The 27,772-nt window shown below is 41.3% G+C and overlaps 1 protein-coding gene across 2 annotated transcripts in view; it reads left to right on the top strand.

Annotated features, from left to right (window-relative positions):
* Positions 1-18,520, top strand: part of PDE4B (phosphodiesterase 4B) — a 352,041-nt gene extending 333,521 nt beyond the window's left edge. For both annotated transcript variants that reach the window (XM_084852293.1, XM_084852294.1), the window contains 9 exons: positions 4,477-4,570; positions 6,967-7,145; positions 8,112-8,210; positions 8,356-8,520; positions 9,393-9,492; positions 10,567-10,721; positions 10,835-10,957; positions 13,758-13,940; positions 16,497-18,520. In XM_084852293.1, the coding sequence (XP_084708419.1) occupies positions 4,477-4,570; positions 6,967-7,145; positions 8,112-8,210; positions 8,356-8,520; positions 9,393-9,492; positions 10,567-10,721; positions 10,835-10,957; positions 13,758-13,940; positions 16,497-16,862 (1,464 nt within the window). In that variant the 3' untranslated portion in view covers positions 16,863-18,520. The remainder of the gene's footprint in view (positions 1-4,476; positions 4,571-6,966; positions 7,146-8,111; positions 8,211-8,355; positions 8,521-9,392; positions 9,493-10,566; positions 10,722-10,834; positions 10,958-13,757; positions 13,941-16,496) is intronic.
* The last annotated feature ends 9,252 nt before the right edge of the window (positions 18,521-27,772 follow it).

Here is a 27,772-nt window from a genome sequence, read left to right as displayed (position 1 = left end):
TCTATGTAAATATTTACATAGGCTATTACGATGAAAAACAGGGGAACGCAAATGGCGGCCGCCGTAGCTGCCGCCATTTGCGTACACTGGGGGGGGGGTTGGTTTTTTTGCCCAGCCGTGATAGGCTACGTAAATACTTACGTAGCCTATCACGGCTGCCTGGCTGGACACAAATGGCGGCCGCTATGGCGGCCGCCATTTGCGTCCACAGCAGCCCGTCCACGGCCAGAACTCTGGCTGCAGATGGGCCTGGCCGGCTGCGGAGCGGAGCCAGCTGGGCAGGATTCTGGGGGGGAGGACCGGATCACCTCCCCCCCGTCGACGATTCCGGGGGGAGGGACAGAGTGCCCCCCCCCATGAACACAATCCACGAAAAGGTAAGTGCTTTTGTACATCCCTAGGGTCAGCGTACTTCATGTGTTCCTGAACAAATGTTTTAATGTGTCCCACCACAACTAGGAACTATTTCACAGCAACCACTTCCAGTCTGTGAACATCACTGAATATATCAAACTTTCATCTATAGCTTATTGGAAGTTAAAATTGTTTTTGCCTGTTGGGAAGGCACAAAGCCCCAAATCCTTCTCCCAGGCCTTCTCCGGGAGCCCCTGCTGATGGAAGTGAGGTGCGTGGCTACCAGGAAGAAAGCCATTTCTGCTGTGGCACCCAGCTATGGAATGAGCTCCCTAGAGAGGTTTGCCTGGCACCTATGTTGTACTCCTTTCGGTGTCAGGCGAAGACCTTTTCATTCTCCCAGCATTTTAGCAATCTAGTCTTTTAGCTGTGCTGTTTTAAATCTGTATTTTAAATCTCTGCATTGCTCCTAGGTTTTATTCTGGTTGTACTTTTATATTGCAGTTTTAAGCTTTCATATTTTATATTGTTTTACATTGTACTTTGTGGTTTTAATTTTTGTGAGCCACCCAGAGAGTTTTGGCTATTTGGTGGTATAGAAATGAAATAAATAAAATAAAATAAATAAATCCCCTACACAACTACTATTTAGCAGTACTGAGTAGTCAGTCTCAATTACAATGTAACCTTTTTAAGACAGCGTTTTTTAGGCTAGCCACAAACATCTTCAGATACAGTGTGAGTTGGCCAGCCAATTGCTAAACTCTATTGCATGGCATTCCACAGTGTAGGGTTAATAGAACCCTCTCTACTTTTTAACATCTTAATCAGCAAGTTTACATGCCTTAAACACCAACATTTAGATATCAAAAAAAACCTTCTTACTTCATCATAGGCAAACAAGGAGTTTTGAGTGATTTATTTGATCTCTGGACAATGGGTTACAATTTAAATTTGTGCACAGGCTAGTTCTGAGTCTGTGGTGAGGACAGACAGTTGGCCTATTCTGCCTGTCCACACAAGCCACATCTAGCTAAACAATAGCTAAAGACACCTCCATCCTATTTTAAGCCTTTGAAGAAAAACAAAATATGATTCAATGACTGAAAGGCAGGTGAAGAATGGTTGCTCTATCCAATAAGCTCCCCCCCGCAAGCCATTGTTAGGATGCTGAGTGGGCCCTCAAATTAACAATGGGGAGAAGCGGTAATGACATGAGGACTGCCAAAAGTCTTTATTTCAAAGGGGCGTTCTTACTGTAGCCACAGGAAGTTGAATGGAATATCTATGGAACACACTAGAACTAGAACCTAGAACTAAGTGGGCCTCTTATTTTTGAAACTCTGAACTCTCTAAAATGACATCTTTCTTATTAAACAATGCTATAATTTTGTCAGTACAGAGAATGGGATCACACATCTTGCATATACACAAGGAATTCATAAATAAGGAAAAGGGATACCCTGGTTCCACACATGCAAAACACATACAGTAACTCTCTTATCACTCAGTCTCTCTGAGGTATTGACTCCATTGATGTATGTGAAGAAACGTAAAGGCCTGCAGCCAGGAGAAACACTGATATAGAGAAGACGGGGGCTTATCTGTGGCTACAGTTAAAGATCTGTTTAAGAACCACTAATATAGCAGTGCAGAGGTGGATATGATTATGGATCAGTAAAATAAGTGAACTTAAGTGTCCTCAGTTGTTAGTAGTCAGTCACATCTAAATCTCCTTGGGACTGAAAGGATAGGAATCTTAATGCAAATCCATACACCAGTTTATACTTTATAGTGCAAATGTATTCCGTCATGATATAAATCATGATGTCACATCTTTTTTGTTATCCAAGATGCTGAGTAGTTTTTTTAGAAATAGATAAAAATAATTTCCTGGGAGATGGATAATAGTGTAAGTTTGAGCCAATAAATAGTACAGTATTTTTGTCATAAAAGAAGGAGATTCTATATTATTATACTTGCTTTATAGTTTCATCTTTAGATCTCAGAAATTCACTTTTAATTTGCTTTGAGCACTTTTGAAATTCCAAGGCCATTATGGCTGCATGACAGTAATCAGAAGGGAAGCCTCACAGTAAAGAAGGCTGATTTTCATGAGGTACTGTTGCCATGGTACCATGGTATTCTCTTGACCAGCTCTGTATGCACTCCTGAGAAAGTGATGGGGTGGGGTAGGACGGGGGGGGGGACATACAGCTTTGTAAATAACATTAGAAACAGAACTGTTTCTAATGTTATTAGAAAATAAGATTAGAAACAGAAATACTTGTAAACTCACATTTATTTTTAGGAATTTCCTGACTCCTAAAAAGAGGGTGGCAAGGATGAAAGCAGTATGAATATGTTTCACTGGCAGCAATTATTTAATCCTGATTTATTTCACTGTAATTGTACAGAGTGATTTTTGCTTGGATTCTTATGCTGACATAAGAGGAGACACTGATTTGAAAGAGCTCGTTCCTTTAAAGCCTGATATGTACATGATAAACTCTAACATTCTGTATGAAGATTCTGAACTACTTTTAGGGAACAGGATATGGAAACTATCTTACATTTTGATCTGCAGATATACCATAGTTTGTGGTGTGTTCTAGAAGTTAAAACTATTTGATGTTGCTAATTTGAACATTTAAAATACCTTTTTCTTATATACTAATGCACGCACCTGCACACGCACACACACACGATGCATATACATACACATATTTTCGCTGTATAGTTTTAACATGTAAAGAAATACAAAACCAGTTTTAATGGAGAAGGAGAGAGTGCTTAAGAAAAAGATCTACATGCAAAAGTTGGATTTAAAAACCTGAGTGAATGAGTAAATGGGATTTTCCAGAATGGCAATTATGTGCTTGTGAACAGGAGAACTGGGCACCTTCCTTTGACTTGTTTAAATATGCATGGGGCTTCCTCCATTTTAATCTTCCTTTTGAAAAGATGGCTGTATTGCAAAAGCCAGCAATACCTACAAAAGCAGTCGTCACGTCTTTTCCGCTCAGTTCAACGAAAGAATACTAATCTGGAGTGGGATACCCCTTCAGACAACGAAGTGCCAGGACTATTCATGATTCCCAAGTGCTTCAAGGCAGCATTCTGGAAACATTTGGATTAGCTCTTGCTCCTTTTGTGTTTTGTGTTCTGCCAATAAAAACTCCAGCACTACAGTCTGTCTGCTGCAGCACTGGAATACAAACCTCGGTGTTGTCATGGAGTAGCAAGTGGCCAGTGATTACTGGAATTTTAGACTTTTACAAATAGTAATCTTTTACTGAGTGGGAAACTGACTGGGATATCCTTGTTCTTGAGAAGTTCCTTCCTCTTACCTGCAAATTCTTCATAGGGGATTTGTCGCTTTTGTCATTCCAAAAATGCCTGAGGCAAACTGTTTATTATCTGTATCATGGGGATACATCAAGGTGGGTTTAAATAATTAAAAAACAGATAATAAAATCCAATTGTGTTATTTATATATATGTAAAATCTATGTATCAGTTTCATATTTATATTCCTGTATAGTCAGAAAGGTAGTATAAATACATAGACCAGAGTAAGTCACAGTGCAGCATAACTCTGCGATACAAATAGAATGGCATGAAACTAATAGAATGGTATGAATATTTTATATTCATTTGCAGAAAGCATATTCAAGAAGCATGAAACATGACAATCTAACCAAATGTTGTGTTAGCATTACATTTTTCCTCTGTCAGAAATTTCTGTACATTAAAATTGTCTTTATATTTCATGTGGAAAAATCACTGTTAGGTATTACATGGTAAATGTTTAAAGGAGGTTTATAAGATGTGAAACCAAAACATGCTCTGAAACTTAAATAGTTCACAATTATGTAAAGGTATCTACCTGTTTTTAATTTACCTTTTTTTTCCTAAGCTTGAAGTGACAGTGTTATAAACCAAAATTCCACCATACGGACTAGAAAACATTTTGTGTGTATAGTTTGTCTCTGAAGATATTGTTTAATTGCAACTTATTGACTCTAGTTAATACCTAATTATTATTGGTATTGTAGGTGTATTATGTATTCACCACTCAGAAAAATTGACAATCTGATTTTTATTTTCTAATTACGAACAGTTCAAGAGAATGCTGAACCGGGAGCTGACACACCTTTCAGAAATGAGCCGATCAGGGAATCAGGTGTCTGAATATATTTCAAACACTTTCCTAGGTAAGATTTTTAACATTGCACTCACATCTGTGTGAGTAAGAATCAAACCATGGTCAGTGCCTGTAGGATTTTTCTACAGGTGCAGTGCCCCTTCTCAAGGCTTCCGTTCCAATCCCAGCCCACCATACCACCCAACACCCCACTTCAAAAATTCAGTGGAGTCTCCAGTGTAGTGAAAGGAGCTGTAGTCAGAAAAGGAGTCTGAGGAAGCCCCAGTGCATATAGCAAAGCCACATAGCATAACATTAAAACCAACAGGACAAAATGCTGTGGATTAGGTTCCATGTCAAGATTAATTCCTCTTCACTCCTCAACACAGAGACATATGAGAAGGGCAATACATAAAACTGAGAAATGTATACCCTCCCCCCAATTTTAATTTATTTATTTACTTATGTCAACTTTGAACAGAAGATAATCTAATTCGGAGCGTTTAGAAATATTGGAACATAGAGTTTGATGGGGAGGGTGGGAAATCTAATTTTGCAGGCTGTTGCTTAGCAACTATTCATGCTCCCCATGACTCTGGAAGTGCTAGGGAGGAGCATGGCACTTGCTAGGCAATACCCTGTATGATTCCTCAGGGGTTTGTGCCAGCCTGGGCTTTTCATTATGTTAGGAAGCTGAAACTTACAACAGTTGCACCAGTCCCATTTCAATAGCAGCCTACTTAACAAACTAACTAGTACTAGCTAGCCCTGCTTGTGTGCTTTTATATCCTCATCAGCTGATTTCTGTGTTGAATACAGTTGTTCCTTTTTTCTTATTTTAACTGATTTTCTCTTTATAACAGATAACAATGGCAAAGCATTTGTATTATAGTACTCTTCCCATGGCCAAAACCCCTTTTCCCAAACCTTTTGCTCCCTCCCCTTTTACCCAAATGCATCCATTTCAAACAGACCTGTGATATGCTATTCTGTAGTAGTGCTGATTTTTGTAGTCGTCAGTAGCGGACATTTTTGTATGTGCAATTTCAATGTCTGTGTAAACCAGGGGTGCATAAACTTTTTAGCCCTGAGGATATTTGCTGGGCTGCCAGAGGCCTGACATGTGTGCACGCAGGCATGCACACATATACACACACTCATTCATACTTTCTCACATTCATTCACACGCTCAAAATACGCACATTTACTCACACACACTCACTTCCCTACCACCACCATATACACAGAGACACTCTTCCCCCTCCCCACAGATACACATTCCACCCTCCTCAGGAGAGATCAGAGATAAGGGAAGGACTTCACATTGGTCTGTGTCAGGGTTGGAACTGAGCCCATAGACCCCCAAAGCAGCTCTGATTCTGAGGAAGAGCTACAGCCTGTGCGAGAGGAGCCCACTGGTCTCTCAGAGGCACAGCTGCAGGGAGAGGCCCCCCCTGCTCGCATTCCTGAGGGAGATAGTGACCCTGGCAGCGAAAGAGCAGGAGATTGGTAGTTGCTAGACGCAAGGCACCAACGCAGAGAAAGGCGCAAGATGGAGGGCGCCGAGAGGAGGCGCTCAGCCCACTTGGCGCTTCGGCAACGGCTGTGCCCTGCTGCCCCATGGGTAAGGGGGGAACCTGCCCTCCTAGCCCTTAAGTTTCAGAGCTTTCCCGCCCTTCTCCTCCAAACGGGGACCAACTGCGTACATGGAGCTTAGGTTACTCTGCTATGATACGCTATGCAGTTCCTTGCTTAGTCACTGGCAATTAGCATCTGAAAGAGTCATTAAGCTGTAAAGGAATAAAGCCTTGGAAAGAATCCCTTTTGTCCACGTCTTGTTTTGGCTACTGAAGGAGACTTTAAGAGGCAGCTAGGGTGCTCTTGACAGTCTGAAACCATCAAATGCACCACCAGCAATGTCCATCCTAATGTTAAATCAATTTAAACTGAACTTTCAAAATGTTGGTCAAACCACAGGCATTCCGACAAACAAATCTGACCTTTCATATTGAACTGTGAACATAACAAATTTGTGTGATGTTTATAATGATTTTACTTCTTTTTACCACAAAGTAAATATAACTTATTTGCCTTCAGTAGATATTCTTAGGAGTAGGCTACTGAATTAGCATTGATATTGGATACATAGATATTTTGATCCACCATCTTACCTAGTCTCTGATCAAATTCATTTCCTGAGACAAAATATCTACTGAACAAATAATATTGATATTGCCATGGTATCATTTTCAGCTATGTCACAAACATTTTCAGGATTTAACAAAATCTGTACATCCCTAGTGAAGATTGACTCCCCATGACCTTCCTCCAGCAGGGAGCCTCCATTGGATCCCAGTGCCTCCTATGAGCGGAAGGACCCTTTCCATTGACAGAATGGCTGATCTGGATTCAACCCACTGTGTTTCATAAATGTTATATACTCATTTTTCTTTTTTTCCTGCACAGACAAGCAGAATGATGTGGAGATTCCCTCTCCCACGCAGAAGGACAGAGAGAAAAAGAAAAAGCAGCAGCTCATGACACAGATCAGTGGTGTCAAAAAGCTAATGCACAGTTCAAGCTTGAATAATACTAGTATTTCAAGATTTGGTGTGAAAACAGAAAAGGAAGACCATCTAGCCAAGGTGAGCGTGACTCACTATTGCTATATTGCTCTTTTTGTGTAAGGTGCAAATGGAAGGAAGATATGCTTTAGCACAGCATTTAATGCCCAGCACTTGGGGTCTTTTTTTGTTTCAAACTTGAGACAGTCATCTGATAGTATCCTCTTTTTTGAAAAGTGGAAATAGTCAATTCCAATTTCAACAGAGGAGAGCAATCTCTTATGTATTTTAGCTAACACTAACGTAAAAAAAGTTAAAAATCTAATTTGTGCCTTGCTTCTCCCCAACATGCAGTTGGTCTTGGGAATTTTCTGCCCTGGCTTGGTGACAAAAAAAAAACTTGTTCAAAGATGCTGTTTTGGAAGATAGCAGTGTTATTGGCTCTATGTTCAGGACTTGGATCTTTTTAACAAGAATGTCTCTAATAGAAGATTATTAGAAAGTATTGATAAGAGAAAACTGTTTACTATATCATTCCCCTAAAGCAGGGGTGCAGAACCACAGGCCTGGAGACCAAATCCAGCCCTCCTGTGGTCGCAATCCAGCCCTCTGCAGTTCCCTAGATGGCCGTGTACTCTTTCTCTAGCCCTAGCTCCTTTCTCCCAACCACTTATTATTTGGTAGTTTCTGTTTTTGTGAAGTATTTTTCCCCACTCTAAAAGATGAAATGCCTTTCCTAAGGCTTAGTTACTGACAGTTAAGAGCTTTAAGCTCAAATATTCTGATATTCTTGGTCCTGTCCCTTTGGCCTTTGGCTTCTTCTCCCACCACTAGAATGTGGCCCTCCAAAGCTTCTCCAAAATGGAATTCAGCCCTCAACTTGAAAGAAATTCTGCACCCCTGCCCTAAAGTATTTGAGGCTGGCTCAAATACTGGTTTTAAAATGGCTTTTAAAAGGGAATTGCTTAAGTTAACCTGCATACAGCTTCTCCCCCTTTGTATTGTGCAGTCAATAATTTGTTGTTGTTGTGGGGTTTTTTCCTCTAGGAGCTGGAGGATTTGAATAAATGGGGTCTGAACATATTTAATGTTGCCAGATATTCCCACAGTAGACCTCTCACCTGCATTATGTATGCCATTTTCCAGGTTGGTAATTACATTGAAATATATTGATTCAAATGGTTCCATTAAAAAAAAAGAAAAAAGTCCCCACTCCACTTTTCTCCCAATAATGAAGCCCTTAGATTTATGTCACTTTATGCCCTTATGCAATTTACATTACCTTAAACAGGAGAGAGACCTGTTGAAGACATTCAAGATCTCATCAGACACCTTCATAGCTTACACGATGACTTTGGAAGATCACTACCATTCCGATGTAGCTTACCACAACAGTCTCCATGCAGCTGATGTGGCCCAGTCAACTCATGTTCTTCTGTCCACCCCAGCCTTAGATGTGAGTAGCTTTTCCCCCCAGACAAATTATTCATAGTGTGATAATTAATTTGTTGTCCTGGATAATTCCAGTTTCTTACAGCTTCAAATCTCAATTGTTATTGTGATGTATAAACATAACATAAGCAAAATTATATGCATCATACAGTTGCTTTGTCAACACTTCTGGGATGCTACAGCTGTTTCCATGTGTTCTTGAAAGCTAGGTAATTGCATAATTACACTGATTTCCAACGTGTAATGTAGGACTAGTAGGTAAAGTCATAGGACTTTCATGGTTAAATCATCAGTCTGCGATTCGGGTTAAGCAGGTACAATAGTAGGCATAGATGTCATCAAGATTCCAGAGAAATGCAACTTATAGGTCATCAATTCCCCACTGGACCCTAGTAAATATTTCAGTTTTCTCTATTTTCAGCAGCCATATTCTTCTTAACATTCTGTGCCCTGTCAAGTGTCAGTTATGGTAGATTCGGGTATACTCTTAATAAGATTAATTTAAGTCTTGCTTTCTGAGATGTGACCACATAGGTAAACTTCTAGGCAATATTTTGGAATCAAAACTTTAATTCTTTCCATGGGGAACTTTTTATATTGTATGCAATAGTTTTACTTTCATGCAGTTATTGTAACTTTCTGTATTGGATGTACAGAGGTTATTGCATCCCAGAAGGATGTGTCAGGATAGAGGAAAAGTGGCAAGTAATCATGGAAAAAATTCCATTTCTATTTGAATAATGTTGTGACTAAAACAGTTTTGTTAACAGAATATCTTAATTTAATAAATGCTAGTGATTTGCTTTCTGTTAATGAGTAAGTAGGCAGTTTGTGAGTCTATAATGGTGATATATCTATTGCTCCTTTTTCTTCTAGGCTGTCTTCACTGATCTGGAAATTCTTGCAGCCATTTTTGCAGCAGCAATTCACGATGTGGATCACCCTGGTGTCTCCAACCAGTTCCTTATTAATACAAGTGAGTCCTGTATGTATTAGATACACACATACACATCACTAGTTCTGGCATTTCTTCCTCGTGAAAACCATTTACTCATTAGATTTTTTAAAACAACGACAACTGGTAGCTAGGGTATTACATTCATACAGGCTGGTAGGGTCTACAAGACAGAGGATTCCTAGCATATTATGGTTAAATGGAGTGGTGTTGCACCGTAAAGTGCTTATAAAAAGTTAGTAGGAGAGTTTTATCATTGCAGCCAGCATCCACAAGCCACATGGGACTGTGCTGCTCTCCATGCTATTTTCTGCTAGTACAAAGAGGTAAGCATGGGGGAGGGGGCAGAGCAATGGTAGCACCTAACCAGCCAGACTCCCACACCTGAAGCATCTCCTAAAGTAGACCGAGAAAAAAAATATTCACATCAGTTGAGAATATATGGAAGGATAAATCAATGAAGCCTCCAGGTTCCAAGGCAGGTATGCCTCGAAATACCAGTTGCTGGGAGAAAAACAATAGGGGAAGGCTGTTGTACCCTTCATTCCTGCTTATGGGCTCCCTGCAAGCATCAGGCTGGCTGCAGTTGGAAATAGGATGTTGGACTATATGGACCCTTGATCTGATCTTGCAAGCTTCTTCCTACAATCTTAAATTAAGTGAATTGGGGAAGAACCAAAATGAGACTGGAGAAGACATATTCTGGTTGCTGGGGTGCAAGACGTGAATACCCAGTTTACCTAAACCTTTGCAATGACATCAAACAAGATTACTGAACAGATGCTGGAGCACTAAATATGAAGGCAATACATAACAAACAAGTTATCATTATCTTTTGCAGTGAGAGAATCATTCCAAAATGCAGCCAGAATTATTCCAGGATTCTGGAACCTTTTCTTTCACGTATCCTTTCGATTCTTTTCATGTTGAGCAACCATATTGTCAGTCAGAGTGCCCAAAGAGATTGATATGCTGTCTCACTGGTTTCTGTATGTTGCCCTCATGTTCTCTAATGTACCAAAGATAGATTTCCACATGAAATAATGCATTGCATTTATTGGTGCCCTTTTATAAACATACGCTTTCCTCCCTTAGATTCTGAACTTGCTCTGATGTACAATGATGAGTCTGTCTTGGAAAATCACCACCTTGCTGTCGGTTTTAAGCTGCTACAAGAAGAGCATTGTGACATCTTCCAGAACCTGACCAAGAAACAACGTCAAACTCTCAGGAAAATGGTGATAGACATGGTATGAATTTTGTGCCTCCCTACCTTCTTGCTGCTTTTTCTCCTGCTGTGAGAAACAGAAACTCACTACTCTGCTTCCCTGCATTTATAATCATTCTTTATCCTTTCATGTAGGTTTTGGCAACAGATATGTCCAAACACATGTCCCTTCTGGCAGACTTAAAGACAATGGTGGAAACTAAAAAAGTGACAAGCTCGGGAGTCCTCCTCCTAGATAACTACACAGATAGAATACAGGTTTGTATCGGAGATTCCCTTGCTCTGATGCTACTTGTTTTTTTAAAGACATACTACATACTATGACTTACTTTAGAGGTAGTGATGTTGGAGAAATCCGCAATGAATTCAGGTGGTCCAGATTTCTATGAATCTGACCTGAGGATTCTACAGCAGATCAGCTTTTTCCGAGCCACGTGATTTCTGTGGACTTGTGACCGGTTTTTCACAGGGCGGCAGGGAGGATTTGCACTAATTCACATTAGTGCTAATATGGACTTGCATAAATGTGCTAATCTGCATTAATTAACTAATGTGGATTGGAGCAAATGAGCAAATTTTGTTCTATTTGTGGATTAGCGCAAATAGAACAAAATTTTGGTAAAAAAAAAAATCCAAGTCCATCAATGAGCCGATAATGGAACGACAGACACCCGACAATCCATGAAACACAGATGGAATGGATTTAACAAAATCCATACTTACCTACTTAGAGGTCAAGGCAGGAAAGAAGAAAAAGGTTAGTCACTATGCTTCTGGCTCATAGTGGAGAAGGTGTGTCCTATCAGACTCATAATTTCAGAGCCTGAAGGGCTTCCAAAGCCAGACACTGCACTCTTGCTCTGGTGCAAGAAGCTAGTTAGTTCTCTGGGGACAGCCTTTCCTCATCACATGTGCCGAAGGGCTTTTCCCAAGGTGGGAAAGCCAGGCCACTTGAAGTTCCTAGCATGGCATGATAATGGCTGGAGCAGTGATTTGCATTAGAAAAAAAAGATGTAGCAAGAGATCGCAGGGAGATTCCAAGGAGGTCAGACAGGATTGGACTGGCCACTGGGGCTGTTGCAATATGAACATCTGTTGTGCCACAACTACTGTTGGGAATAGCACTGAACTGATATGCACATTTGTGCACGAAAACTATATCATCATGTAAACCTTTCCACAAGAGAGGAATTTGGTGGTTTGTAGTTTCCTGAACTTTTCTTCCCTCCAACCCACTTAGAGAAGACAGGATCACACAGTCAGAAGGAATGTAATCAGTTTAATGTTCATTTGGATTAGTCCATTTGGATTCATTTGGATTACTTTGGCCAAGTGTTGTGCAATCTATAAGTTCGTTCTTGCGTGTTTATAGGTTCTAAGGATTAAGCCTTGTCACGGATGGCTAAGAATATTGAAAGAAGAAATTTCTTCCTTAAAGACAGGGAATCTACTACAGTTATTTCTCTGCTTTATCCCCTACTTGATGATACACTCAGAAGCACCCATTTCAATATTTTCCAGAATTGAGGTTTCTGTATATTTCAAAAATAAGATTTGAGACAAAATAGTTATTATACCATTCCTTGTCTCTATGAAATCCCTTTGTCCCACAGTTATTCAAAATTCTCATTTTGTACGTGTGCTTCAGATACCTGTTGCAACAGATATGCCAGAACCATGGTAGCTAACTTGGTGGCAGCACATAGTACCACTGATTAAACCCTCTCCCCAGTTTAAAGACAGCACTAGCTGGTACAGAGCTCCCATTTCTAAATTAGCATTCATATATATGAAAGGAAAATGTCCCCTCAGCCTACTTTACAGATTGTCATCCTTTAAAGGTTCCCTGTCATAGAGATCAGTCTCTACAGTACAAAGAATTTGACTGAAGAATTTTGCACCACCGTAGGCAGACAACCTGTGCAAATACCTGACCTCAGCCACTTCAAATTACATCCCTCCATTATCACTGCAGGATGTCTGCTAGGCCCCTTTGATACTGGTAAATAAGAGCTACTTCAGATAACATATTCTGGCTTGGAAGAAGCAAACAGAGGGGTGAGAAACATTGCTAGACAGTTATTCAGGTCTTTGTAAGGTATGGAGAATCAAATTGACAACCAATTGCCAGTCTGACGTACGCTGTCCATGAACCTCCCAGAATCAGGGCCACAGATTCTGCATCAGATTCATGACTGACTGCTTAGGTGTTCCCAAGACAGTTTACAAAAATGTATTTGTATCCCACCTTTCCTGCAAGGAGCTCAAGGCAATAAATAAATAAATAATACATGATTCTCTCCCCTTGCCCCATTTTATCCACACAACAACCTTATGAGATAGGTTAAGCTTAGAAATAGTGACTGGCTGAAGGTCACCCATTTTCAAATTCCAGCTCAGCCATGAAGTGTGAGCTTCCTGACTGAGATGGAATTTGAAACTGGGTCCTCTGGTCCTAGTTGGACTCTCTGAACACTACACAACACTATACTGGTTCTCTATAATATTTGCTGAAATTCAGGATTGAACCAGGGGGGTTTAGAACATCAATCTGATGCTCTTCCAACTGAGCTTGAGTCAGACTCAGAACATGTGAATCTGGCCATGTTTTTCTCCCTTCTCTACTTGTATCTTTAAGACAAGAGCAGGACAGAGTAATGTCCAAAAGCAATTCTGAACTAAAGAATGGGATATGGGTTTCCTGAGACATAACCAGCTGGCTCTGCCCCACTTCCAGTGCTTACTTGTGCATATGAGTATTCAAGGGAGTGCTTATGCAATTTGCCCAGACAAAGTATGTTGCTTCTCCTGCATATCCACACTTAATTAGGCTGACATAAAGTGACCAACCACCAATAATCTGAATTATGACTTGGTAAAAATGAATTTTAATGAAGTTATCTTGCATAAAATTTTCCAAAGTAAGGGTATTTTTGTGATCAAAATGTTCTTTTAATGTGAAATTGTACTGAATGTACCAGCAAGTTCAGAATGAAATGTTGTTCTATTCTGCCTAATTCTGTGAGGCTTCAAATTAATACAGGTTTTGCAATTACAGGTTCTCCGAAATATGGTCCATTGTGCTGATTTAAGTAATCCCACAAAATCTCTTGAACTCTATCGGCAGTGGACAGACAGAATCATGGAGGAGTTTTTCCAGCAGGGAGACAAAGAACGGGAGAGAGGAATGGAAATCAGCCCAATGTGTGACAAGCACACAGCTTCTGTAGAGAAGTCACAGGTATATAACTTCTCTTTTTTCTCACTGCTGGTATTGACTGAGTTTACAAACAATAAAGTTGATCTGAACTGTTTGCCACTAATGTGAGCATGTTTTAAGGAGTGACTTCCTGGGCTTCTTCCTGTTCTGTGTTCTTTGCATGCATTGGTAAATGCCCCCAAAGGTTGGTTTTTGTGTGTTGGGGGCTGGGGTTGTGTTTGGTACTAATGCAGATTGATTCCAAAGTTCGACGTATCTCTGACACTTTTGTGGACTTACAAGGCAATTTTAACCCCCAGATCCACTGACTGGAGGGAGTTATGATGCCACTGAGGTTCCCCTGTGCTGGCAGAAAGGAGTTCTGCCTGCCCCGAGACCCCAATTATGCCTCTAGAAAACTCCACAAAAATGTTAGGCTTTCTCCAACAGTATTCCCAGTGGCAATAGCCAGCAGAAGGCCCAGGAATGGAGTATTCCAGGGCTGGGGTAGGGCTGCTTTGGATTTGTTGGATCCAATGCCTCTCTGTTCCCCAGTGAGGGTCCAGGATTGGGGCCCCCAACTGAAGTAAACATCAGGCTGCTGTAGTCATTCCCCTCCTTTTGTAATCATTGTGGAAGGCGGGATTTCTGGTATCTCCCAGAAAAAAGACAGGCAAAAAATCACCTACACCTCTCACCCTGGCTGCTTATATTCAGCCAGGGATTATGATGCAGCAGTGGTTCTGTGGTGGGAATCTCTCCATTGGGCCACATCAGGATTGCTCTGTTAGCTGATGTTAGAAGATTTTCTGCTTGCATCTACTTTTGCAAGAAAAAAAACCCCTTTCCCCTTTATATTCCAAATCCTGAGTAACTGAATGCCATTTTTGTGTAGTGGCTAGAGCAGTCTCCCCCAACTTGGTGCTGCCCAGATGTCTTGTACTACAGCTCCCAGGATTCCTGACCATTGACCATGCTGGCTGGGGCTAATGGGAGTTGAAGTCCACAACATCTGGAGGGCACCAGGTTTGGCTAGAGTGTTGGGACTTAGACTGCAGAAACCAGTTCAAAACCGCACTCAACTCCCCACCCTTGACTAACCTACCATGCAGGATAAAATGGACCGTGTATGCTTCCCTGAATTCTTTGGAGGAAAGACAGTGTGAAATTTAATAAATAATAAACAAATAAAATGACTGAAAGCCGTGATAAGGCAGAATGATTAAATCATATCCTTTACAATCCAAAACTGGTAAAGCAAGTCTGTGTGCTTTTCTCGTTTGAGCTGTCTGCTGGGCTAATTCATTTTCAACATAATTCAAAATGTGGAAACATTTCTGGTGGTGTTTCTCTATGAATGTGAAGTGCCAAAGAGCCCCACCTTCCAATAATCAGGCAAAGCTGAGCAGCACACGCTGCAGGAAGTTTTCGTCACCTTTTGGCTAAAGTTGCCTCAACAGTTACAATAGAATTATAATGGCTTGTTCAACATCCTGTTGTGTCTGAAGGAGGCAAATGTGATTTCCAAACCAAACATCCTAGTACTGAGAAGTGCTCCTTTGAGAGCCGTTTTCCTGTCCTGTAGAAGAATTGCTGTCCAACAGCTTTTGAACTTAAGTGACAAACTCTGGCCAGGCAGAAGACTTTCCTATAACTTGTATGGCCATTCAGTTTTCTCTATCCCTTGCTTCCTGTTTGTCAAGTAACTGAGAAGTAATCCAGTTCAGAGTTTACTCATCAAATAATATGTGGAGCCATTATTATTTCCCCACAGTGATACACCATTTCCACAAAACATTGCACTATCGTGTGCGTGTATAACACTATCCCTCTTTCCCTATTTAAAAATATAGTACATTCTGCAAAGTATGTTAACGTACACACAATAGTAAAATAACAGTAATAATCTGGCCACAGTGATCCATGATTTAATCATGCCTTATCAAGATTACTGTAATCTGCTGCATGTGGGATGCCTTGAAAAGTGTCTGGACACGACAGCTAGTGTAAAATGCAGTGGTCAGATTGTTCTATGGTGTGTGTTTTATGGACCATATAACACTGGTCTTGAATCAAATTCTCAGTTCGAGGTGATGGACCTTACATATAAAGCCCTAAAGAGCTTGTGACCAGGATATATGAAAGAACACCTCCTCGGTATGAACCTTCCCATAATTGATGATCAATATCAGAGGCCCACCAATCCACCATATGTCCCACCACCTACAGAGGTTAGATTGGTAGGTGCACGAGACAGGGCCTTTACTATAGCAGCACCCCAGTTATGGAACTCCCTCCCTAGGGAGGCTGGATTAGTCCCCCTTTTACCATGTTTCAGTCAGGCAGTGAAGATTGTACTGTTCCATCAAGATTAATGGATTGTAATGTTTGCCCCATTTTTTTTTCCTAAAGAAGATTTCTGCTCCTGTTTTTAGTTCATTGTTGTGATGTATTAGTGTTTTATTATTGCTGTTGTTTTACCTAATTTGTGTATTGCCTTGAGAGCCCATTGGGGAGAAGTGTGATTCATGCATATGTCTAATAAATAAAGAAATGATTAAAAAATGTTCTTAACAAATGCTTATTGTTGTTTTACAGGTTGGGTTCATTGATTATATTGTCCACCCACTTTGGGAGACATGGGCAGACCTAGTGCAGCCTGATGCTCAAGATATCCTGGATACCCTAGAAGACAACAGGAATTGGTACCAGAGTATGATCCCTCAGAGCCCCTCCCCTCCCCTTGAAGAACGCAACAGAGACTGTCAGGGCATGATGGAGAAGTTCCAATTTGAGCTTACCCTTGAAGAAGAGGATTCCGATGGCCCTGAGAAAGAGAGTGATAGTATCAGCTATTTCAGCAGTACAAAGACACTCTGTGTGATTGACCCAGGAAAAAGGGATTCCCAAAGGGAAGCTAATATAGAAATTCTGACAGAAGATACATCACCTACTGATACTTAATGTACTGTATCTGTATTGGTGAATTTAAATACTTCATGCACATGCAGGTTTGTCTTGCTGACAAACCTGAAATCTAGGTCTTCAGCCAGCATCTACCATTGGCTAAAGGGCCTTTCCAGCTACTTGAGATTGGAGTCAGGGTTAAAGAGCGTGTAGTGACTGCTCAGGAAATTAACAGGTGATTTATACTGCAGCTTAAGCTTTGTCAGCCAAAAACAAAATCATTGTGATGGTCTGGAGCTAGTGTGGGTTGTTACTGAACAAGCCTGACAATGAAAGACATACAACTGAAACATTTTCTGTTCCTAAGAAATTTTGAAATCTAGACAGGTCTGACAGCGAGAACTACTGATTCATAACTCTGCATTTAAAACTTGTCCACCTGTTTGCAGACCCGTGTGCCTTTTTTATAAACACTTCCATGTCTTTTTGAGAAACCTACTAAATACGCAACAAAATGTGTTTGATATTGATGGTTTTTTTTAATTATTCCTGTTTTAATGAAAGAAGTCTTCCTTTTTATGGGCAATACTTGTTACTTTATTGCAGTTTAATCACTTTGACTCACTAAATAGAGCAGGGTGCCCTCCTCGTGTGACTGCAACATTGGTCACTTTATCTGTCTTGCAAAACCTGTGTAGCTCCTCTGTTTGCTTGCTACTGAAAACGGTATTCTCCATGCAACCATTTTTGACTTTTTTTGTGCACAGGATAAAATGTAGCTTTGTGTTCTTATAACACAATACAGCACGTGTAAAAACCAGCATACTGAGGTAGTGTGATATACATCCTCCCCTCATTGTGGTTTTGTTTTTTTTAACTCAGTGGAAATTGTACGCTTAGTCTTTTTTTGTGTTCTTTTTCCTGCATAGTTTATGTCCACTAGGTTTAGTCTCCTTTTTTCTCCTGCACTTGCCTTGAGCTCTAACATGTCCAGTACTGTTTATAACAGTGTATTTATTACTTAATGTATATAATGTAATGTTTTGTAAGTATTAATTTATATAAATTAACATTGCCTGTCAGTGGTGATGTTATTTGTGTAGAAGACTCTGGATAAGAGTTGCCTTTCTTGTAACTTTTTTGTATTGCATAAAATAAGAACCTGAACATAGCTTAAAAGAGACATATGAAACCCAGAGAGGGCATTCAAGTGGCATTGGCTCACAGGGGTTTCATTTTCACTATGATTTGGGAAATCATCATTGTTGATGACTGAAAGAGGTTTAGAATGGTCTGTTCAGATGAGGTGAAACTACTGAAAAAGAAAAAAAAACCCAGTAAATGCCACAAAATGTTAAGTGTCATTATGAATAAGCCAATGTGAATTTCTATGACAAAATGTGAACTGACGTTATAATTGTGCTGTGAAACTTCTTCCAACAAAGCTTGTTAGGCATGTATATGGTGCCGATTTCAGTTAGTAAAACTATATTTCAAGCTTTCAGTCCAACTTGTGACTAACTAGTTGATGAAAATAGCACAGTTGTGCATGATCAATGGGTTTGTATGTCTGTTGAACATTGCATTGTTCCAGGTGGTTATTTTATTGTTTTGAAGTTTCACACAATGTATGTTGTTATAGTATTATATATTGTGTTCAGATGCATTCTTAAGAGATTTTTATATGAAGTGAATAAATGAAAGCATGAGACTGAACTCTCCTAGATGTTCATTTTAGTTAATCACTTTGTCTCAATTGCATGGGTTCTATGTTTAATGCAAAATGCTTTAATATCTTCATAGAATCATAGAATCATAGAATAGTAGGGTTGGAAGGGGCCTACAAGGCCATCGAGTCCAACCCCCTGCCAGTGCAGGAATCCAAGTCAGAGCATCCCTGACAGATGGCTGTCCAGACTCGTCTTGAACGCCACCAGTGTGGGAGAGCCCACTATCTCCCTAGGGAATTGGTTCCATAGTCGTATTGCTCTAACAGCCAGGAAGTTTTTCCTGATGTTCAGCCAGAATCTGGTTTCCTGTAACTTGAGCCCATGATTCCGTGTCCTGCACTCTGGGATGATCAAGAAGAGATCCTGGCCTGCTTCTCTGTAACAACCTTTCAAGTACTTGAAGAGTGCTATCATATCTCCCCTCAGTCTTCTCTTCTCAAGGCTAAACATGCCCAAGGCTAAACATGCCCAACAAACATCTTGTCGCCATAATGTATGGTGAATAAGGGAAGAATCCCTCAACAATCACCATATTTTGTTCTTGTACACTTTCTCTGACCCAACTGATACTAGTCACTGCTGGAGACATGACACTGAATTAGGTGAACCCCAAATTGACACTTCATGTGCTGTCCATATGTTTTCATTAAAACAAACAGATTTTCGATCTTTAAAAATTAAAGGCTGATATCCTGCAGCATGTTATGGAAGTGTTACATCTCACTGATTTTAATAGATGTATGCAGATGTTAACTGGCAACAGGATTTTAAACTGCCCTGTGGAAAATATTTTTTTGTGTAAAGTGGGGTATCAACTTTATCATAGAGAACCTAATCCAACCCAGAACTAAGTGTAGTCAAACTCATTTATTTCACTGGCTTAAGCGTTTCTCCTCACTTTCACCTCAACATAAATTCCTCCTGATGTGAACAAGTTTTCATATTAAATAACAAGCCAACAGGAAGTAATAGCTTAAAACTCTCTCCTCCCCACCCCAAGCTATACATTTATCAGTACTGGGGTGGGAGGGAGAGGGAGAGTGTAATAAAGTTTAAAGAAAGCTGGCTAATGTATAAGAACCATGTGCCTCCTAGTGGTGGCTGAAAAGTAGAATCTACTGGAGCTAAAAAGTCTCAACTGTAGTGATCAGAAATCTATGGGCCTGGATCTATAACAGAACTAATAAACAATCACATTTCTTCATGCCTGATCTGGTCTTTCCTAGAAAGCTGGGGAATATCCCAAGAAGAACATTATCAAAGAGTTGTGTTGCACAATCATTCAAGTGTGATTTGGCTGGAGCCCATCAGTACAAATGAGTCATTATCAGTTTCTACTCCCAACTCTTCTTTGTGTCAGTCATACTGGAGCATATTTTAATGATAATATGCAGATATGGTCTCAGGGTGACTTGGGATCTTTGGGGATCTTTGTGGTGGCACTTTCAGTGGATCAGATGTCACCATCTTGTTATTATTGTCTGCTGATCTAGAAATAGCTTGTCAGCTGGAGCCCAATCAAATGCCACTTCCCCTGGATTGCGTTGGATTGCCAGGGGAATGTGGCTTAACTGCATCACTCCGTATTACAGAACATTTGCATAAAGGGGTCAAACTTGTAGAATAAGCTGGCACAGTCATGAAGACAGCCCCCTCCCCTCCCCATGCACACCACCAAGCCTCGCCTCTGCTCCTATGTCAGTGCCCCCCGCCCCGCCCCAGCTTTCTTCTGATTGCATTGCTTTCCACGTGCAGCTCATTTCCACTTGCAGCTCATTTACTAAAATAAATTAATTCACTTGAAATTCCAAGTACATATCTCCTTAAAATATCAAAGTATACAGAGGTGGTGAGAAGAAGCAAGATACTGTGAAATAAGGGCTGCTTCGTGAGAGGTGTTGTATTTAGACACAAAATTCAAGTTAAGCGCCATGTTAGCCAATGTTTGTTTCTTAAAATGCTTACAGAACAATCCTATACATGTCTACTCAGAAGTAAGTCTCACTGAGGTTAAATGAGTTTTACGCCCAGGTAAAGTCTTGGGGGTGAAGGCTCAGTCTTTAACAGCTGAGCCCAGCATCCTCTATGACACTGCAAGGAACACAGTTTCATCCCTAAAGCATCTCTAACATTTTGTTGCCCTGAATGACCACCTGCATTGCTTGTGCATGCCTTGCCACCATGTAAACAAGCAGTTACATGGGTGGGTGTGTATGATGTGTACATGAGTGAGCCATGTTTTTATAAGCACCTGGAGGTGAAAGAAGCTGGCAAAAGAAGATAAGTGTGTTCCTCCAGAGACTTCTTCAAGACGGAAGAGGCATTCCAGAGACAACATGCAAAGCATGTGATGCAACTGATCAGGAAATGAAAAGGGCAACAAGCAATGAAAGGAGAGCAGCATTAAAAATAGGAGGGAAACTAAGGAATGCAGAACAGGAATGCAATCAAACTATGAGGAAGAGGGGGCACAAGAGAAAAAAAATGTGAGAGCCGAGAGGGAAGGAGAGAAAGGGTGTAGTAGATTCTGCGGGTGAAGCGAGCACTATCATGCATATTACATGCAGAAATGTGACATTCCCCCAATGCCCTTTTCTTTAAAAATAAAAGCAGCTCCCAGAGGTGGTCATCAACGGGGCCAGCATCAAGGGCAGTTATGCTGGGGCACCTGCTGAGGGTCAATGCCCCAGCACAAGTCCACTGACAAGAACGCCCTGGACTCGCTTCTCTGCTTCACCTTTGCAATCTGCTTGTCCACCTTTTCTTAATCAATTTTTTTATTGTGAGTTTCAACAAAACAAATGAAATAACAGGAAATTAAAAAAAAAAACACTAACATAGCTACATATGTTAAAGATCTCAGTTTCAATTATTACAGCATTCTAAAAAAGAAAAAAAGAATCGATTGTACATAAACTACAATAAAAGCAGACCAGATATGCATATATCCATTTGCAAGTGGCGTTAGCATACCACTCTTTCAAATGTTGCTAGTGTTGTTACATCTTCAGTCCATTGCATTATAGGAGGTCAGCATCTATCCTTCCAGTATTGTAGGATCAGTCTTTTAGCGGTCAAAGGGGAGCAAAAAATCAATTTACCCTGACCATGTGTTAAATCCCAGGAAGCAGGTAGATAATTTAGAAGAACATGTACATCAGTAAATATTAAAGAATATTCCAGTATGAGGTTTATCCGTATGATGAGCATTAACTGTATTACACCTCCAACAAGCAGACAAACCTTTATTAAAGAGACGTTGTGGTATTGATTAGACCTGAAACAAGACTTGCTTGAATAAGAACTAACCAAAGGTCCATAGACATCAGATACAGTCACTAAAGCAGCGATCAGTTGATTAGGCAAAACAGGACAATCCAGTTCCCTGGAAATACTATTCTTATTGAGGTATGCAAAAATATATTGAGAACATCTTATGTAACATCTAAATGCTAAATACCGGAGAAATTACTGCAGGTGAGGAATGGCAAAATTAAATTACACAAATATGCACTTTTAACAAAACTAACACATTATAAGAGAACACAGAAGAAAGAAAAAAGAGGCAGTTATGGGGAGGAGACTTCAGACCCTTGGCTGCTCACTTGCGGTGTGCCACAGGGTTCTATTCTCACCCCGATGTTATTTAACATCTATATGAAGCCACTGGGGGCTATCATCAGGAGGTTTGGGATGCAGTGTCACTGATATGCGAATGACACGCAACTCTACCTCTCATTTAAATCCTCACCAAAGTTGGCTGTAGAAACCCCGTCCAAGTGTCTGGAGCCGGTGAGTGGCTGGATGGAACGGACTAAGTTGAAATTGAACCCCAACAAAACTGAACTACTTTTTGTGGGAGACAAGGGGAGGTTGGGGGAGGTTGACCTGGTGTTTAATGGGGTGCGGCTACTCCTGAAGGACCAGGTCTGCAGTCTGAAGGTTATTTTAGACTCCCAGCTGTCCATGGAAGCTCAGGTGTCAGCCGTGAGCCGGGCAGCACTATACCAACTCCATCTGATATGGTGGCTGCGCCCCTATCTCCCGAACCATCTGCTCCCATCAGTAGTTCATGCTCTGGTCTCCTCTTGCCTAGACTACTGTAATGCTCTCTATGTGGGGTTACCCTTGAAGATGGTTTGGAAGTTGTAGCTGGTGCAGAACAGAGCAGCCTGCCTGATTAAAGGCAGCCATTGGCAAGACCACATCACTCCGGTGCTGAAGGAGTTGCACTGGTTACCAGTTGTTTTTCAGGCCTAATTCAAGTTGTTAGCATTGACCTTTAAAATCCTATATGGTTCTGGCCCAGTCTATCTTAAGGAGCACCTCCAACAAGAGCAGGGACGCCGCTCAACGAGATTGGCCTTGGTAGGCCTTCTATCTGTCCCATCAGCCAGGACAGCTAGGCTGGTGAGGACTAGGGAGAGGGCCTTTTCTGTGGCGGCCCCCACTCTGTGGAATTCCCTCCCTAGTGACCTCCGCCATGCCCCCTCTTTGATGAGCTTCTGCTGGGCTTTAAAACCCTGGCTGTTCTAGGGGGCATTTGGGGTGGGTTAGGGGTTTTTAGGGCAGTGTCATTTTGTTATGTTGTTTTGTTCAGTTGATTATGCAAGTATGTTATTAGTACTGTACACTGCCTAGAGTGGCCAGGCAGCTGGCCAGATAATAAATCTAATAAATAATAATATATTTCAATAATGTTAATCAGGCATTTCATTGACATTGTCCTAGAAGATGACTTGGAAGCTGCAGCTGGTACAAAATGCCACAGCTTACCTCCTGACAGAGAAAGGGAGATGAGAGCATATTCAGCCAGTTCTTTCCAGTTGCACTAGTTGCCTGTTAGCTTTCTGGCTCAAATCAAGGCAATTTTTATGTTTCCTTTTACACCCTTCAAGTCCTGGACCCCATGTCATCTGCATTCTGTGTAGCAGGTCCTGCATGAATTTAGAACACTGGCTGATAGGAGCAGATCCTTCAGTATAATGGCCAGGAGGCGATGCTGTTATCTCCCTTAGGAGGTACTGAGCTCTTCCCTCAAAGTCTTCTGGAAAGGGGTTGAAACCCGTTTATTCTAGAAGGAATTTGGCTAATGAAATTCTTGTGTTCCTGTTGTTGTTGTTGCTGCTTTTCATTTTTATCTGACTTTTTTAATTAGTGAAGCTGCAGAATTTCATAATTAGTTGGCTCGCTGATCAAAACGCATTCATTTGTAATGCTCGCCTCTGTAACGAGACGGTGTTTTACGAATATGCTATTACGTTTGGAATTGATCACAAACTTCAGAGCATCCACAGTCTGTATCTAAATAATGCCATTTTTGTTCATGCACTGAGTTGGTTGGATTAACTCTTTACTTGCTTAAGGTAAAATGTGATGATGTCACACACACAACCAATCACATTCAATGAAACAGCCAGGCAGGTGTATACTTTTCCTCTGTCTTTTCCTGACTCTCCCCTATTATTAGTAACCAACGGCAAGTAAACATTACAAACAAGGGCTGCACAAAAACAACCAATCAGGAAGGGGGTGCATAATGTGGTGACACATGTCATCATGGCGCACTATGCATTTCCAAACTACAGCTCCCAAGATGCACTTTGATACCGCGCACGCACAAAAACTTGTAAACACTGAACGAGATTTCCGAATAAAGGAGAACTCTCATCCGAGCTAACATGGAATTTATTATTTTCTGAGGAAATAATGAATTCACTCAGCATAATTTTGCCCATCACTAGATATATATATATATATATATATATATATAATAAATACTTCCTTAAGCTGTGGAAAGGCAGCATATACATGCGAAAATTAAATTAAAATAGTGTCTCTACCCACAGCAGAGAGTACATAGACAGGACAAAGATAGAAGACATAAAAGCAATAGACAAGCAGGAAGGTGGTATCTAGACTCTCAGAAACAAAAGGTCCTGCTTCACATGATAACAGGGTAGCTTGTTAACCACCCTGCACATGCTGATCATGTGTCATGAGATTTACATAATTACCCTCGCTGGATGTGGCTTGTCGTGATGACTGAACCCAGTAAGGGTGGCTGGTTGGGGTGGTTAAGAAACCACCCAGAAACCATGGTCTGTTTTAGGATTGCTGGGTGGTTTGCTAACCACTTCAACCAACCACTCTTGCTGGGTTTGGACATCACAAAAGGCTGTTGGCAAGAGTAATTATGTAAATCTGACAGCAATGACCAGCATGCTTAGGGTGGTTAACAAGCCACCGTGGCTTATTAACCACCCTTCAATCAGGCAAACTGGCCCATTATCTCTGTTGAAATTCCTTGTTCAAAATAACTGGCTCTCACTGGTGATTTGGTCTGAATTAATATACAGCGAGCAGGCCACATCCTGCCCAGCAATGATTTTTAAAGAATAGAGCACACTTGAATTCAAGTAGCTAACTGCAGTGCTGGCTCCAGGTTTTGAAGGCTGTTGGCAAGACCTCCCCTTCCCTCAGTGAGTCGACCTTCTCACGGCCATCGTCACCAGCTGCTATGGCTCCTCATCTTCGTCCTCACCATTGCTACCACTTGCTTGCTTGACAAGCACAGCGCCAGTGAGCATGTGGGCAGTGGCATCAAATGCTCCCACTCCTTGCCACCAGTGTTGTCAGGGACAGAGCAAACAGCAGGTGAACAAGCAGGGTGCAATAGTGAAAAGGGGGAGCAACTCCGAGAAGTTGTCGGTGGGCCCCTACTGGGGAGTGGGCCCTTGGCAGTTGTCCAACCAGGCCTACCCTTGATGCTGGCGCTGGGTAAGTGAGTGCTTGACTCAGAGTGCAATCCTGATTACTTACTATAGAGTAAGTCCCATGAAAAACAGTGGAACTTGCGTCTGAGTAGACATGCATACGTTTGCTCTGTCATCATCCTAGATTGCACTTTACCTAGAGGTGGGTGTGCGTTTTCCTGTTTTCACTGAAATGGAAACAGTTTGTGTACTTGCTATGCAAGCTGTTTTGTGGTTGTTATTAAACTATTCACATTAAAACAGGATATGCAACTCAGCTCTCATTAACAGCAAAGCAATCCAATTAATCTGCAATATAAATATGAACTCACATATGCAATTATCTTAATTACTGTATGCAGTAGGAAGGCAGTACAGAAGGAAAATCTGAGGTATGAGCTCACCTGGAACTGCCTGGAGCAGACGGGGGTCCATCTTTTCCACAGATTTTCCACGTTGAGGCAAACGCTGTTCTACTGAATGCTGAATCGCATTACCATTCTCCTCCTGGAAAAACAGTAATGCGTAGCATTTATATAGCGCTTTCAGGAGTTCAAAGCACTTCATATACATCATTTTGTTGTAGTCCTTACAATATCCTTGTAAAGTAGATCAGCATCATCCCTATCTTGCAGAGTGAGAGAGGCTTAACTGAGGCCACCAAATGAGTTCATGGGAGAAGTGACATTCAAATTCGGGACTTCCTGATATATAGCCTAGTCTCTTATGGCACAATCCTATGTATATTTAGACTAGGGCTGTGCGCCGCTTCGGCCCGAGGCCCAAACCCCAAGTCGAAGCGGGCTGCTTCAGGTCACTTTGAGCCCCTTCCAAGGCAAAGTGGAAGGGCCACGAAGCAACCCAGAGTGAGTTGCGGGCTCTCCGAAGCACTCAGTGCGCTTCAGAGCTTTGGCACCCCCAGCCCAGCCCTGCCGGTGCCTCCAGGTCCTTACCTGAGCTGCCTGCCTCCTCAGCCTCTGCCGCCATCATCACCGTCGCCGCGTCCGCTGCTGTCATCACTGCTGCCGCCATGTCCGCTGCTGTCATCCTCCTCCTCCTCCACTGCCGCCATTGCCACCGCCGCCACCTCCGCTGGCACCAGGTCCTGAGGCCTAAACACGCGTCGACTCTTATTGCAGGGAGTCGCCATTTTAAAAATGGCAACTCCCTGCACTAAGACTCAGCGCACGTCCAGGCCTCAGGACCTGGTGGCAGCAAGCGACTTCCTAGTCGGATTGGGGGGGTCCCTGCACAGCCCTAATTTAGACATACAAAAGGCCTACAACCCCCATGATGGCTAACTGAGGCATGTTGGGAGTTGTAGACCTTATGTCTGTCTAAGCATGCATAGGATTGCACCCTTAGGTTGTAATCCAATACCCATTTACCTGTATATCCCACTGAACTCAATACGACTTACTTCTGAGTAGACATGTATAGGATTGTGCTGTTAGTCACTGTGCTATAGCAGAACTCAGTTCTTTGGCCTATACTAGTTCTTGCTGTATATTCTGCACTTTGTATCAGTGATTGCTCAAACAGTATGATTTTCAAAATGAGCAACAATTGTTCCTTATGACCTAGAAAAGCTTAACTTGCAACAAGATGATTATATTCATTGGTGTGTTCAATCACAGGCTGATAGCACCATCTGGTGACAAAAAAAGGGATAATCAAATTTTGTGTGTCTATGTATACTTGGTTTTATTATCCAGCTGTGGGACTGGCTTTATAGTTAAGGCAAGAGGTATTCTCTGCTGAGACCATTAAAAAAGTAAAACCAAAATTATTTAATTAAAATCAAGATCATGTCTGTTCAGAAATAGGTCCCATTGAGTTTAATGGGGCTAACTCATGTAAGTAGGTATAGCAGCCTAAGAGGATATCGTGAGCGAGAGGTACAAGCTGTCCATATTTCAGAAAAAGATGAAAAATTGCTGTTCAAATTTCAAATTCCACACCACATTCCCTGTGTACTTTGAAAGGTTATCCACAGTACTTCAAGCAGAAGGTCAGTAACAGGAGACAAGTTTTCCCCACCCCCAAAGGACACTTTGCCTAGCAAACACATAGAGGTTTCTTGGCAGACAAGCTGATGTGAAAATGATTCATTATTTCTTTTATTTGTAAAGTTTATATTCCATTGTTTTTCTTTTAAAAGCCCAACATAGTTAACAAGTGATTTAAAAAAAAAAAACACCGAGAAAAATCAAACATAAGCAGAATATAACACTAGCAAAAACAATATTATAAGGCAACCAGCGCAAGTGTTCCTTGAAGTTTGAATGCTACAAGTGTATAGCTAGCAGTGTTGTAAAATATTAAATATCTCAACTATCAAATACAGTCCAATATCAACTATCAGATATTTAATGTTGTTGTTGTTCAGTCGTTAAGTCGTGTCCGACTCTTCGTGACCCCACAGACCAAGGCATGCCAGGCCTTCCTGTCCTCCGCTCTCCCCCGGAGTGCGCTCAAGTTC

Source organism: Heloderma suspectum, chromosome 4 (assembly GCF_057233095.1).
Source record: "Heloderma suspectum isolate Gila_16-S chromosome 4, 16-S_ref, whole genome shotgun sequence".
Classification (NCBI taxonomy): domain Eukaryota; kingdom Metazoa; phylum Chordata; class Lepidosauria; order Squamata; family Helodermatidae; genus Heloderma; species Heloderma suspectum.
Note: the sequence above shows the minus strand (reverse complement) of the source record. Positions and strands in the feature narration are given on the sequence as shown.